Source organism: Brassica napus, chromosome A6, assembly GCF_020379485.1.
Source record: "Brassica napus cultivar Da-Ae chromosome A6, Da-Ae, whole genome shotgun sequence".
Classification (NCBI taxonomy): Eukaryota; Viridiplantae; Streptophyta; class Magnoliopsida; order Brassicales; family Brassicaceae; genus Brassica; species Brassica napus.
The window spans coordinates 9,899,636-9,913,167 of record NC_063439.1 but is presented as its reverse complement, the minus strand read 5'-3'; the positions used below and the strand labels follow the sequence as shown (position 1 = coordinate 9,913,167).

The window sequence follows — 13,532 nt, the reverse complement described above, 5'->3', positions numbered from 1 at the left end:
GGCGTTACAATTCGCTTGTCATTTTGTGTTTTGTTTTAGATCTTTTTCTAATATATTTGATTTTCTCAAATTTTCATGCAAATGTATTTTTACAGTATTGTTTGCAATTGATTAGAATAATTTAAATTATATGTTGAGTAATATTTTTACTGTAACAGATAAATGCTTTTTAAATCTTGCACCTTTATCCAAAATCTTTATATATAAAGTACAGTTTTCTCTCTTCTGGGCACGCCACGTCATCGTCCACGTCAGAAAGTCGGAGGCTGGGAGCGCGACACGTGTCCTGTTTTTTAAAACGCTGCGGATCATTTAATCCTTCTTTCCATCCGTATGGGCTTTACATTTGTTGGGCCGTTTCTGCTCCAGTCGAGCCCAAACCTAATATACTATTTTTCTTTGATAAAAAGCAGCGTTTACTATTAGGGTATGCCGTGTTCTTCTTTCCCATCACCAGAACTGATGGAGATTATAGTTGTGCAGACACTGATGGAGATTATAGTTGTGCAGACGATCTTTCATCTTCTTCCTTACAGTTCGAAACGATACAAGTAACCGAGTTATCCTCTTTAAACTCTTCATTAATGGTCATACACGGTCTACAATCAATGCGAATTTTTGTTATACAAGACGGTGGATTTCGACTATAAAAAGGTATGCTTTCCTCTTTTCAGAATCATTCTCTCATTCGTTCTAAACAACCCAGTAGATAATAATTGTGTGCTATGGCTAACGTTTCAGTCTTCCTCTCTAATTTGTAGACTGTCCGCTCCTCTTCCACCGTTGAAGTTCGCTTGCTCTGTTTCTAAGAGGCCAGGAAACAAATACGATGTTGATGTTAGTTTCTCTTTAAGAAACTAAACTGGTGCTGGTGTTAGTTTCTCTTTGGTCTCTTGATTAAAAACTGTTTCTGAGTAGGTATTTTGTTCTACGTTTAATTGTGGATTCCGTCCAAGCTCCCAAAGAATTGTTGCTGGAAGAGTTGAATCCAAACAGAAAAGTTTTATTGTGCAGTTTTTTCTAATATGTTTCATAAATATGCAGGTGAAACTTTGGACACCTTGAAGAGGGCGATTTATGTACGAGATACAACTGCAAAAAGTGCGTTTGAAGCTGTAAGTTCACCTTTCTCCTGTTTAGTCTTTGCATGTTTAAGAAATTCAAAACTGGCTTAAAGTTGATTGTTGTTTGAGTCTCTGTAGTTACTATGAATTTTTGCTGCTGAGATTATTGCATAGAGCCATTTTCATGTCTAGATTGCTTTAAGCCTTCAACAAACTAATCCATTAAGACTCTGTGGCTACTCGCAAACAGATTGAGAATTCACTTGCATTATCTCCCAAACACAAAAGAACAGCAACACTCTCTATACAGAGATCATGCGAGTAGATCTCAGAGTTTGTTACTCAGATTTCTATCACTACTGCTGGAACTGGTATCACTAAGCGGTTCACTGTGATATGTAGCCTTACTTCAAGTCGTGTACCTTTTTGCACAAACAAGTTCTTCAACACTGGACTTGGTTTCAGTTTGGTAATAGTGTCTTGGGCTGTGGATGGACTCAAGGAGATGATTACTTAAAGCATGCCTTTTCAATGGGTAAGACATTCTTCATGTCTGATTGTGTTGTTCTTGCGATCAAGGAGCCTGAATCAGCAGCTCCTGCTATTAACCCTTTTCTAATATTTATGTTGTTTGGTTTGCAGGTTATGGCTTTTAAGTTAGCAATGAGAACCAGAGTTATATCTGTGGAAGCAAAAGTTACGACCAGTATTTTATTTTTGAATGGGAAACGTCTTATTATCCTTTGTAAATTATATGTTTCTCCAATGACCTGAAGAATATATAAATTGGTTTATGTTTGTGAGAATCAAGAACAAACAAATACTTGAATATAAAACATGTTTACCTAAGACGTACTCTCTTCACGTGATGGTTGAGAAAACTTTGCAACAATACGATATGATTAACAGATTCTAAAATAATTTTGTTTTTGTTTAAGAAGAAGAAGTAGAAAGTGATATTGATGAAGGAAATATAATAATACATCAATATATAGCCTAACACGTTATTTTAAAATATTAAACAGTAACAATTAATATCATATTTTTATGGTACTTGCTTTTTTTAAAAATAATAAATTGGCTTTTTCTAATTGTTTTAATTGTAAAATCTAAAAATAAATGTATTATAAATATATTAAATTAAAAAAATATTGTGAACGAATTAAAATAGTTTTATTTTTTTATAAATTGATTTAATATAATAACAAATATATAGTTTCTATAAAAAAATTGATAGTTAAAATTATAGTTAAAAATAAACTTAAAAATTTCTTTAAATTTTAAATATATTTATATTATTTCGTTCATTTGCTTACCCGCCTGTAGGGCGGGTCCGACCCTAGTATCTTATAAACTGGGACACAGGGAATATAATAAATAGTTAATATGACAAAATATTTATTTAATGTAATATTGTTAAAGTATAAATTATGTATTGAAGTAAATTGGCTTTTTCTAATTGTTTTAATTGTAAAATCTAAAAATAAATGTATTATAAATATATTAAATTAAAAAAATATTGTGAACGAATTAAAATAGTTTTATTTTTTTATAAATTGATTTAATATAATAACAAATATATAGTTTCTATAAAAAAATTGATAGTTAAAATTATAGTTAAAAATAAACTTAAAAATTTCTTTAAATTTTAAATATATTTATATTATTTCGTTCATTTGCTTACCCGCCTGTAGGGCGGGTCCGACCCTAGTATCTTATAAACTGGGACACAGGGAATATAATAAATAGTTAATATGACAAAATATTTATTTAATGTAATATTGTTAAAGTATAAATTATGTATTGAAGTAAATTTATTTTATTTTTTGAAAGAAGAATGTAAACAAGACCACTATCAAATGTGAAAGCGATAATAGCAAAGATTACAACTCAACAAGAAAGCTCCCAAGTTCAATCCATCCCGTATGTAACTATGTACACAGAGTTTTTTTTTTTTGGGTGTAAATGTTAAGCTATGTACACAGAGTTTCACAGAATATTGAAAAAAGAATTAAAAAAAAGATGTACTTTCCTGCCTTGAAGCATTGAATGCAAGTAGTAGATTCAGAAGAACAGTAGAGCCAATGGAAGCAAGAACGAGCAGGTAGCTGAGAAGCGTGCGATGGACATGGACACAGAAGAAGCAGTTGTTCGATTGCTGTAGATTTCAGGATGACGACAACTATGACGGCGAACAATCTCCTCGACCAAACGGTATCCAAAACTGCCGTAAAGGGAGCAATCAAGAGAAGAAGCGACACCGTGGATAGCAATCTGAGAGGAGAGGAAAAGATCCGGTTCGGTGACGAGAACGCCGTCGACGGCGAAACCGGAAACGGAGTTGTTCGTGACGACGATCGAGTTTCCGGGGAGGAGAGTCGGGAGGCGAGAGAGAGGCTGCAAGAAACTGAGATCGGTGAAGGAGAGACGCTGAGGAACGATGTGATAAGCGACGGAGAGACGACGACCGTTGGTGGAGGAGGAAGAGATATCGGCGGTGTCGAAGTCGGTGGGGATGAAAATGGTGGCGGAGAGAGGGATGCCGACTTGGTCTTCGACGGCGAAGAGGAAATCGGAGGCCCAGTCGCGGAAGTCACCTGCTCCGATCATCGCCTCGATGATTCTGTCGGCGTGTAGGTGATCTTGCGGTGTCTGTGACGGAGGATAAGCGGCGGAAGTGAGAAACGATACGGTGGTGATGAGGAAGAAGAGAAGGAGATGAATTGACGTGGCCATCGGAGAGCGCGAATCAGTCTTGGAATCTTCTGAAGTTCGTTAGAAGCCGTTAAATTTGGGAGGGAGGATGAGTCGTACCGGTTAGGTTATGTAGGTGACTGGTCAACCGGTAGTTTAGCATTCCAAACACCGGATTTTTCCGGTTCGGATTGGTTTACGATTTTGTTAATACAACCAAAAAAAAAGAAAAAATTGCCAAAACGGAATAGAAAAACAAGTACATTGTCCCTTTGCCATAAATTTCTTTTTGGTCAGATTTGGACTTAGGTACCCCTGATGAACTTTGAAAAATCATATCAATTATTTTAAGAATCCTAAAAATATGGAAAAATATACAAAATGTATATAAACAAGAGACAAACATATGAAAAATACTTTGGTTGACTAAATAATTGTGGAACACAATTTCATATTTTGGTCTACCGATGGCAGAAAACATAATCTAGTGTCTACGAGGATGTAGATTGCATATTCGGTTAACTACATAAATATCTGCAAACACCAGAACTTTAAATCGACCATTTGTTATAATTCTAGCATGATAGAATTGAACGACTACTCTTTCTTTTATTTCTGAACTACGGTAGACATGGTAGAAGTAAACGACTACCATAACTTTTATTTCTGAACTACGGTAGATTTGATTAACTATTATTTCCTAATATAACTACAGAGGCCAAATGACAAAATCTGCCATGTTTCACGAGTCTGCCATAATATTATTCCATAATCTACCACATTCCTTTATTCTTCGGACAACGTAATGTACGTTCTACGAATTTCGAATTGTATATTTTCCTTAAATATCTCCATAATCTGGTAAGAGAATATCTTCTAAATCTATTTTCCTTAAATTTCGTGTATTCCAAGTAAATTGTTTTTAAAAAAATCGTGGTCTTCTTCTTGGTGAGAGGATTTTGATATTTTTCATCCAAAAATTTTGAATTTCTTGTTGAAGAAGATGCATATCTATGCTTCTTGTGGGTTGTGGAAATTTGATCCCCTTAAAGGATGGGGATTTGCGGTTGATACGAACAAACGAGGTAGAGTATTGTACATGGAATTGACAAGTTCCTTTGAAGACCTAAGGCGTATGGTTTTAGAAGATTTTGGAATTGACCAAAACCTTGTCGAGCTTGAGTTAAGCTACTTACCTATGGAGTTAATCAGTTCAATAGACTGTCCCCCAGTTATCATTGAGAGTGATCGGCAAGTCAAAAATTTTCTTACTTATGTACGTGGAAAAACTTCTACAAGGTTGTGTGTGTCTACTTCACCTATCAGTGGAAACAACAGCAACATTGGGGTTGATAATGAGAAATCTAGCTCGCCTATCAGAGAACAAGGTGAACCTTCCTCGTTTCCACCTCGAGCTGACAGTGTTCGTTCATCTGAATCAAGCAAGGATGTTGAAGATAATTCCAACTCAAACGCCAATAAAGAAGATGATGTTCTCGCCATTAAAGCAAAAGAAGACGATAATGGAAAAAGTGTTCGGTTTTCTTGGGTGGATGTTGTGAAGAGGGGTGAAACGTTTCAAAACAAAACCATGTTGAAAGCAACTATGGAAATGTCAGCAATGACGCATACTTTCGATTACAAAGTTGTGAAATCTGACAGAAACCTTTGGTACATCCGATGCAAATACAACCCTTGCAAATGGAGTGTTCGAGCTGAGGGGTTATCAGGTTCCACATATTTCATCATCAAAAAATATGTGGCGGATCATACATGCGCTGCGTCGAGTATGAATAATGGTGGTCGGACAGCTTCTGCAAAGACAATTGGCAGTCTAATAATGCATTGGTATGATGGTGTGAAAGAAGGTCCCAAAACAAATGATGTCATACAAATTATGAGGATGGAACATGGATGTGAGATATCTAAGTCCTTAGCATGGGATGCTCGGGAGTTTGCAATTAGCATGGTTAGAGGTATTCCAGAGAAGAGTTTTGGAAAAATTCCAAAGTACTTGCACATGCTGAGAGAAGCTAATCCAGGAACGCATACGTTTTATGAAACCGATGTTGATGGTAGATTCAGATTTCTCTTCGTTTCGTTTGGCCAATCAGTACGAGGTTTTCAGACAGCCATGCGACAAGTTCTTGTGGTAGATGGGACATTTTTGAAGAGCAAATACAAAGGGGTCTTACTTGCTGCGACCGCTTTAGATGGAAACTCTAACTTGTATCCTGTTGCGTTTGCGGTTGTGGACTCAGAAAATGATCGTTCATGGGATTGGTTTATGAGACAGCTAAAGGTTGTTATTGCGGACGAGCATTCTCTAGCTTTTGTGTCAGACAGAAATGCCTCACTTTGTAAGGCAATAGAGAATGTGTATCCTCTTTCTCATCATGGAATTTGCATCCACCATTTGTTGAATAATGTGGTCACACATTACAGAGGAAAGGGACTGGCTGGATTGATTGCAAAAGCTTCTAAAGCTTATAGAGTCATTGATTTTCAGAAGCGATTCCAAGCTGTCTGCAATATTAGTCCAGCTATTGGAAAATATTTAACAGATGCAGATGTTACAAAGTGGGCTCGCTGTCAGTTTCCAGGATTCAGGTATGACATCAGAACGACTAACCCAGCTGAATCAATAAACTCTGCTTTGCGCACACCAAGAGAGTATCCAGTCATTCCTTTGTTGGATAGCATCAGAGAAATGCTGACCCGTTGGTTCTTCGAACGGCGCACACGAAGCAGGAAGCACACAAAACCATTAACTATTGCCATCGAGAAAAAGATAGACAGGCGGATTAATAAGGGTAAAACGTTTCTGGTTCAGCCAGTTGATGAGTACCGTTTTTTGGTTCGCGGAGATACAATCGACTGCCTGGTTGATTTGGATAGAAGAACCTGCTCATGTGGGAAATACGACCTACTGAAAATCCCATGTAGACACGCAATCAAGGCTGGTTTAACAGTTGGTCGAGCCCCATCCTCACTAACGGATGAAATGTACACGACTTCCACTTGGAGAACAGCTTATGAAGAAACTATCAATCCAATAGGTGTTCCGGAGGATAGTTGGGTTGTTCCAGATGATGTCTGGAATGCTAATGTGGAACCTCCTGAATCAAGAAGAGGAGCAGGAAGGAGAAGAAAGCGCAGATACGAGACGGTCGAAGACAAATTTCGTTCATCGCAAGGAGCTGAAGAAAAGAAGAGGCGCAGATGCAGTCGATGTGGTGAAGAGAATCATAACAGAGCTACATGCTACAGAGTGATTTAGCCAGTTCGTTGTTTTGGATTTTTCTTGCTTTTGATTAGCTTGTTTTTCATTATGGTGTTGGTTACTTGATTTACTCGTTTTGCTTGGTTTTGGATTTTTTTGTTCTTGGTTATGGATATTAGACACCGTGTTATCTCTCTTGTATTTTTACTAGCTTCGTGAACAACATGAAGGAGAAGAAAATTGTGAACTGAAGCTACTAGCTTTGAAACAACATGAAGGAGAAGAAAAGTATTAGATTGTGAACTGAAGCTGATAATAGTCAGCAACCGAGAGTCAACAAGAAGCCATCAAATGTATTATAGGCGATCATAATGAAAACAATAATGCAATCTTAAGCTATTTTGAACCCATCAAACTCAAACGACAAGCAACCAATCACTGAAACTTGCTCAGACAGTAAGAGAAGTCCATATTCCCACGATTGCTCCCACAACAACCATAGCAACCGTCGTAATCTTTAGCTTCTGTTTCATATCCTGTGCAACTCTAGCAATCTCCAAGTTCACCTTCTCTTTGAACTTTTCTGACATCTCAGCTTCAACTCTAACAATTTCGGACTTCACTTTTTCCATAACCTTTTCTTCAAACTTTGTAATCTCTTGAGCAACTCTCTCATGTTTCGCATCTACCATTCGTATCTCGTCAATCAAAGCTTCATCAATCCATTTAAATAGATGATTCTCAGTTTTTCTCTATAGCAAAAGAAACCAAAAATCAGTCAGTATGGTGTTATGTGGAACACGAAATTGAAACATGGACTTACATCTCTTGCGATTTGACATCTGTAGAATCGTCGATACCTATTCTCCGCCGTCGATGAACCAAAAGTGGTTATACCCTCGCCACACCAACATCTTGTGAGCACACCATGATTAGAGATGCGAGGAAAACGAGCAGAAGAAGTCGTCGAACTGGTCATTGTTAATTCGTTTCGAGGCTCACAGGATTCGCAGACAAAGAACCCTAATCCCCTTTTCTCTCAAATTTATTTTCTTAGGTTTCGACAACTGAAAAGAAAATCACGTCTTTGGGGGTGTGTGGATCCGGGTTCAGGGTCGGGTTTTAATAACTTTCGGGTGGGCCTACTGGGTATAAACCATAAACGGTTAATACTCTATAACTCTTATATTGACTGCTAAAATACTACACCCTAATACACAAAAATCGACATTTGACAACTGTAAGAAGACAAAATTTGAAAATACGAATTTCTATAACTCCAACTTAAAATCGTCTTTTGAATATACTTAATTTTTATTTTTTAAAACAAAAAATTATTTTTCTTTCTTTATGTGATTTAGGGTATTGTATTTGAAACCTATCTATACTACAGTTTTTGATATAAATTCAAGCTAATTTAGGGTGTATGGTATGAATCATAGTTAATGTAGGATTTAGGGTATGAATCATAGCTAATAAACGGTTTAGTGTATGAATCATAGCTAATAAACGGTTTAGGGTATGAATCAAAGTTACTTTAGGTTCTAGAGTATGAATCGGAGCTAATTTAGGGTTTACGGTATTTTAGGGTTTAGAGTATATAATGACACCCTATGTGATTTATTTCCTTAAAGTAATTCATAAAATAGTAAAATAGTAGAAAAACCAATAATTCCATAACAATAAGAGTAATGTAAGAATCAATTAACCATGTCTTAAACCCAAAGAAGAAACAAACTTGAAATCTAAGAGGATCAAGCTAAAAATCATGAAGTCAACCGAGGTCAACAGGTTTCACCGGAGCACGTTTTGGAGGCTTAAATGTAGACATCCGAGATTGCAAGACCGCATCATTTGCTGCTTCCCAAAGATCAAAAGCTATCTTGTGTCGGGCTTCTTTGATGTTCTCGTCGTTCACCAATGAGAAATCTAATCCAAGTAGATGGCACTCTATGAACTTCAATGAATAAGCACCACAATCATTACCACTCATGTTTAGGCCGCGCATGGGGACATATGAAACAGTATACTGTTTCACATTGAAATCTTTCTCCTCTCTGGCGACTGGACTGCCTTGACGATTCGTGGAATGAGGACGGCAAAAGCTTCGATGACCCTGTTGTTCTTCTTACCCCCACAATCGAAGACATCAATTGTCCGGTTCACAAGATTGACGCAAATAGAGATCCAGTGGATTTGGTTAACACATATAGGGATGTAGAGACGATCGACATCAACGCTCCATACTGAACCTGTGCTTCCATGATATGGAAGCTCGCCTCTTCCATACTCGAGAAAATTGTCGTCGATTTTGTACCCTCTCCTGTTTCCATCAAACTTCCCATAGGCCGTGATAATCTGATTACTGAACATACAGTTCAAAAATGCGACTCGGTCTGGACTCCACTGACGCAATGTGGTTTTTTCCCGAAACAAATACATCATGGCGTCCATGTCCTGAAAAAGACAATACAATTTTGTTTAGGAATGAGAACCAACAACAAAAAGCAATCTGCAAAATATTTCAGAGCTAAACTCACAAAGTTCTTCAACCAAATATTAGGCCCAATAATCCGCGAGGCTAACTCTGCATCAAATGTAGATGGCCCAATCTGAAGTACTCTGTAAAAAGAAAGCATTGCTGTGATGTTAGTGAAGAGGTAGATTTGAGGAAAAATAAATAAAACAATTCAAATAACTTACGTGGGATTCAATGTCCATTCAGTTAGTTTGGCCCATTTCTCTTCTGGAAGGAAAACTAATTCGTAGTCTTTCGCTTTGCAACGAACTTCTATATCATCACTATCAATCAAGAATGGTGTTTTGAAGATCTGTGGCCGAAAAGAAGTCATTGGCGTAGTGAAATCAGAAGGTCCTTCGGACTGCTTGTCTTGAGATGGATCAAAACCGTCAACATTTGACTCTTGTGTAAGGTTACCCATTGTCTTCTGTAAGTACTCTTGGGTCCCTATATTCACATCTAAGGTGCTAAATAAGCTGCCAAACACATCAGACAAATCTGCATCCTGGTTATGAAACACAAAACATGACATTAATATTTTTTAAAGAAAGATTCCATCCTTATAATGATATCACACAAATGATCGAAAACATCATCCTTACATAATTATTACACACAGCAAAGACAACATCATCCTTAAAATAATATTACAAACCGCAAACCGAGTACATGAAAAAGAAAAGCAACCAAAGACATGAAAATATAACAGCAACCGAAGACATGAAAAATGATCTACTTCTTGTTTACCTTTGTCTGAGACCTTGTATTCGCAGCATTCGCAGGGCCACCATTGTGAGCAGTCGCAGAAGCTCGACTGCGATAAGGAGCAGAAGCCGCACTGCGAGAAGGAGCAAGACCACGAGTAGAAACTGAAGCTGGAGCTTCGGTAGAAGCCCGAGTAGGAGCAGGAGGACGACCAGAAACCGAAGCCGGAGCAGTGGCAGCAGCAGCAGCACCAGCAGCAGCAGCAGAAGGAGTCCAAAACGGATCAGTACCACGAGTCTGAGTATTAGCAGGCGCACCACCCTGAGTCTGAGATGAAAGGATCTTCTCCTCTAATTTGGTAAAGCGGTCTTCAATAATCTCGCGTACCTCGAGGCCTAAGGCAGTAAAAGAAGAGTTAAACATACTCTGGATATAGGACTTCATTTCCTCTTCAAGATCTCTATATTTCTCGGTTGATCTTTGGCAAAGTAACCTCTTCTTCCTCGACTCCGCACCAGTATCCCGAAACCTGTTCTTCCTCTTCTTAGTAGGAGACACACGGGTGCTTTCTATTTCTTCTTCAATTTCAGTTTCACTTGTCTCTACAGCCGCTTCCTCATCTGAACCATCTTCCTCAGAACTGTACTGAAATGGTTTCACTGTTTCCTTATAAGCCCAAACATGCTTACTCCAGTCATACTTGTTTCGCTGCATGTCAATGATTAGATCAACTCTTTCATCCTTCATCTCACAGGCTCGAACAAACTCGGCATCAGTAATCACGTCTTTGAAATTTCCAGATGTAGAAATGGATGGAAACACATCTCCCTACAAAAAAAAAATTTAAAACAGGTTAAAGACACACCAATTTAAGAACTATGCACATCAATAACATCAATTAAAGGAAACAGAACTTACGGTGGAAGCAAAATTAGACTCTATGGTAATAATATCCTCATAGGAAATCTTAGCAGATCCTTTCCAATTCCTGCACCTCATGGTAGTCACGCCTTCTCTCAGTTTCTGACCCAAAAGAGACCCAATGTCCGGAACAGCTTCCATCAACCAAATCTGAAGTGCATACGAGAATCCATCTACGACATAACTGTTTTGCGTCTTCACTTTATCCCTAGCGTTGATAATGGAACTCACCAGCATATCAAAAGAGTGAAGACCCCACGGATATTTCCTCATCTTCTCGAAGTTCATCACGAGCTTGATGTACTTGTATGGGATCCACACCTTCTCATCCTTCGCCATAAGAATACCAGCAATCACACACAAATAGACCAACCGCAGCCTATCAACACGAGACCATGTATTACACAACTTCACATGAACCTTCCTGATTTGCTGAACCGAAATATTTTTCTGTCTCCTTAGCAACTTACTCCAAAACCCTCCATCATATTCCAAGTCATCAATCTCCAAGTCGGGCTCGTCATTGTATTTCAAACCTGTGATGGCATAGAATTCTTGCATTGAAAATCTGAGAGGCCTCCTAGCATAATGGAACACAACTCATAACGCTTTTCGGACAGAAGCTGCTTGCAAACGAAGGTGTGGATCGCTCTTGCCGAAAACTGAAGCTTGTGTACATGAATGGCCACAATCTGAGCAAATAGCGGATCCTCCGACACTTCTTTGTACTCGTCTGGACAGTACTTCGCCACCTTCGCAAGTATGGAAGTTCGACAACTGTTGTTGACCTTCTCAACTTGTGTTTCAGTTCCCTCTTTGAATAAGCATTTAGGCAACTGATCAATTGTCATACCTATAAACAATGCAAGAAACACAATCACTACAGTCAATATTTATAAACGCATGCATCATAATATAATTCACAAGATAAAACAAGAGTTACTAGAGATCGGTTGCTACAAAAACAAATTAACCAAAAAAGTAGGAAATTTTGATAAGATTGAAGCCTAAATAATAATTCACAGAAAAAAGAATCGAAACTTATGACATTCAAAATCGATCTTAAACAAGCTCAAGTAAGAGATACAAAGACATGCAAAAAATTCATAAACAAACCTGAGGAGAATCGATTGGTTTGCTTGAAACTATGGCTGAGAGAGTGAGAGCGGAGCGGTGAGGCACGAGTTCAGTTATCGGCGAGGTACGAGCTTCAGCGGTCTTCGGCGACTTAATTGAGAACGAGTCGCGAAGTGAGACGAGGTCTCTGAGACTTCGATTAAGAAGAAGAAGAACACCGGCGGAGTATTACCGGCCAAAACGACACCGGCGACGGCGAGATCCCCTTCAAATCGTCCTTTTTCTCTATCGCCAAAGAAGGAGAGAGCAATTAGGGTTCGTCGAGCTTGGGGGAAATTTTGGTCGATTTTTTCCCTTTTGTATTTTTTTTTTTAATAATTAAATTAATTAAAAATAATAATAATATTTTTTAACATAATTAAATTAACAAAAACGTTTAAAAGATTAGATTAGGGGTTTAATTGGGTTTACAGAAAACATTATGGCATTAGGACAACTTATAATTCATATTATGGCAAAGGGACAATCTACTTGTCTTTTTATTCCATATTTCCAATTTTCCCAAAAAAAAACTTGCTTGTTGAATTTCATCTTTGGGGAATATATTATTTGTTTAATGATGATAAGTCTCTTGATAAATTGATATTTAGTCAGTCTGGATAACTATGTTGTAACTGCTATTAATGATAGACCGATCTAATATTACATATGTTTCTCCTTTACTGTAAGATATCAATCAGTTTTTGTTGGACGCGGTGGTGGTGGCGGTGGAGGATCAGTAAGGGGCCCGTGAGGAGGCCGAACAATTATGGGAGTTGGATTAAATGGGCCTGGATAGTCGATCATTCTCTCAACACTAAATGTAGCCTGCATTATAAGTATATTTTGCACCACCAACAATAAATTGATTTATTTAAACAATGACAATAGTAAGGGTCTCCAATAGTAATTAGTTTTTTTTTTTTTTAATTAGGTAAGATAGCCAAATTCAGACAATTTTGGCAGACATATAAATTAAAAGGAGTTTAACAAACAAAATATAAAAAAACTAAAATTTTGCACTGATATATCTAGCAAACATTAAAGATAATTCGAAAATAGTGTTATTGACTTATTTCATGGTAAAAAATTATAGAATCTGAAAAAAAAACATAACCGTTTTCCAGTTTGACCAAATTTAGTCGTCAGCTTAATATTACTTTACTATCATAAGTTAACATAATATAAGAATTGAACATGTAATTTTATTGCTTACCTTGTCTGATGAATGTTGACTCACTTGAGTAACTTCATCGTCCTTCTCAAACCCTAAGAAAAAATAGATGCA

The 13,532-nt window shown here is 37.5% G+C and overlaps 4 protein-coding genes and 2 long non-coding RNA genes across 6 annotated transcripts; 3 read left to right on the top strand and 3 right to left on the bottom strand.

The window, feature by feature from the left end:
• Positions 1-490: 490 nt before the first annotated feature.
• LOC125610282 lies at positions 491-841 on the top strand. The gene is made up of 2 exons (XR_007340341.1): positions 491-654; positions 762-841. It is a non-coding gene; the product is annotated as an uncharacterized LOC125610282 (long non-coding RNA).
• A 256-nt stretch (positions 842-1,097) lies between these two features.
• On the top strand, positions 1,098-1,908 carry LOC125610281. The gene is made up of 2 exons (XR_007340340.1): positions 1,098-1,599; positions 1,707-1,908. It is a non-coding gene; the product is annotated as an uncharacterized LOC125610281 (long non-coding RNA).
• A 1,220-nt stretch (positions 1,909-3,128) lies between these two features.
• On the bottom strand, positions 3,129-3,965 carry LOC106351639 (FAS1 domain-containing protein SELMODRAFT_448915-like). Its single transcript, XM_022688213.2, has one exon. It carries the CDS (start codon positions 3,798-3,800, stop codon positions 3,129-3,131), a length of 672 nt encoding a protein of 223 aa, XP_022543934.2. The 5' UTR covers positions 3,801-3,965.
• Positions 3,966-4,761: 796 nt separating this feature from the next.
• On the top strand, positions 4,762-7,038 carry LOC106392619. The gene has a single exon (XM_022688469.2). It carries the CDS (start codon positions 4,762-4,764, stop codon positions 7,036-7,038), a length of 2,277 nt encoding a protein of 758 aa, XP_022544190.2.
• A 392-nt stretch (positions 7,039-7,430) lies between these two features.
• Positions 7,431-7,960, bottom strand: LOC125609922 (uncharacterized protein At4g04775-like). Its single transcript, XM_048781537.1, has 2 exons — positions 7,805-7,960; positions 7,431-7,733 (listed from the first exon to the last, which is right to left on the bottom strand). Exons 1-2 carry the CDS (start codon positions 7,958-7,960, stop codon positions 7,431-7,433), a joined length of 459 nt encoding a protein of 152 aa, XP_048637494.1.
• Positions 7,961-9,015: 1,055 nt separating this feature from the next.
• Positions 9,016-11,979, bottom strand: LOC125609921. Its single transcript, XM_048781536.1, has 6 exons — positions 11,792-11,979; positions 11,126-11,708; positions 10,250-11,035; positions 9,685-10,007; positions 9,522-9,603; positions 9,016-9,438 (listed from the first exon to the last, which is right to left on the bottom strand). The coding sequence occupies exons 1-6, from the start codon at positions 11,977-11,979 to the stop codon at positions 9,016-9,018; spliced, it is 2,385 nt and encodes a 794-aa protein (XP_048637493.1).
• Between the last annotated feature and the right edge of the window lie 1,553 nt (positions 11,980-13,532).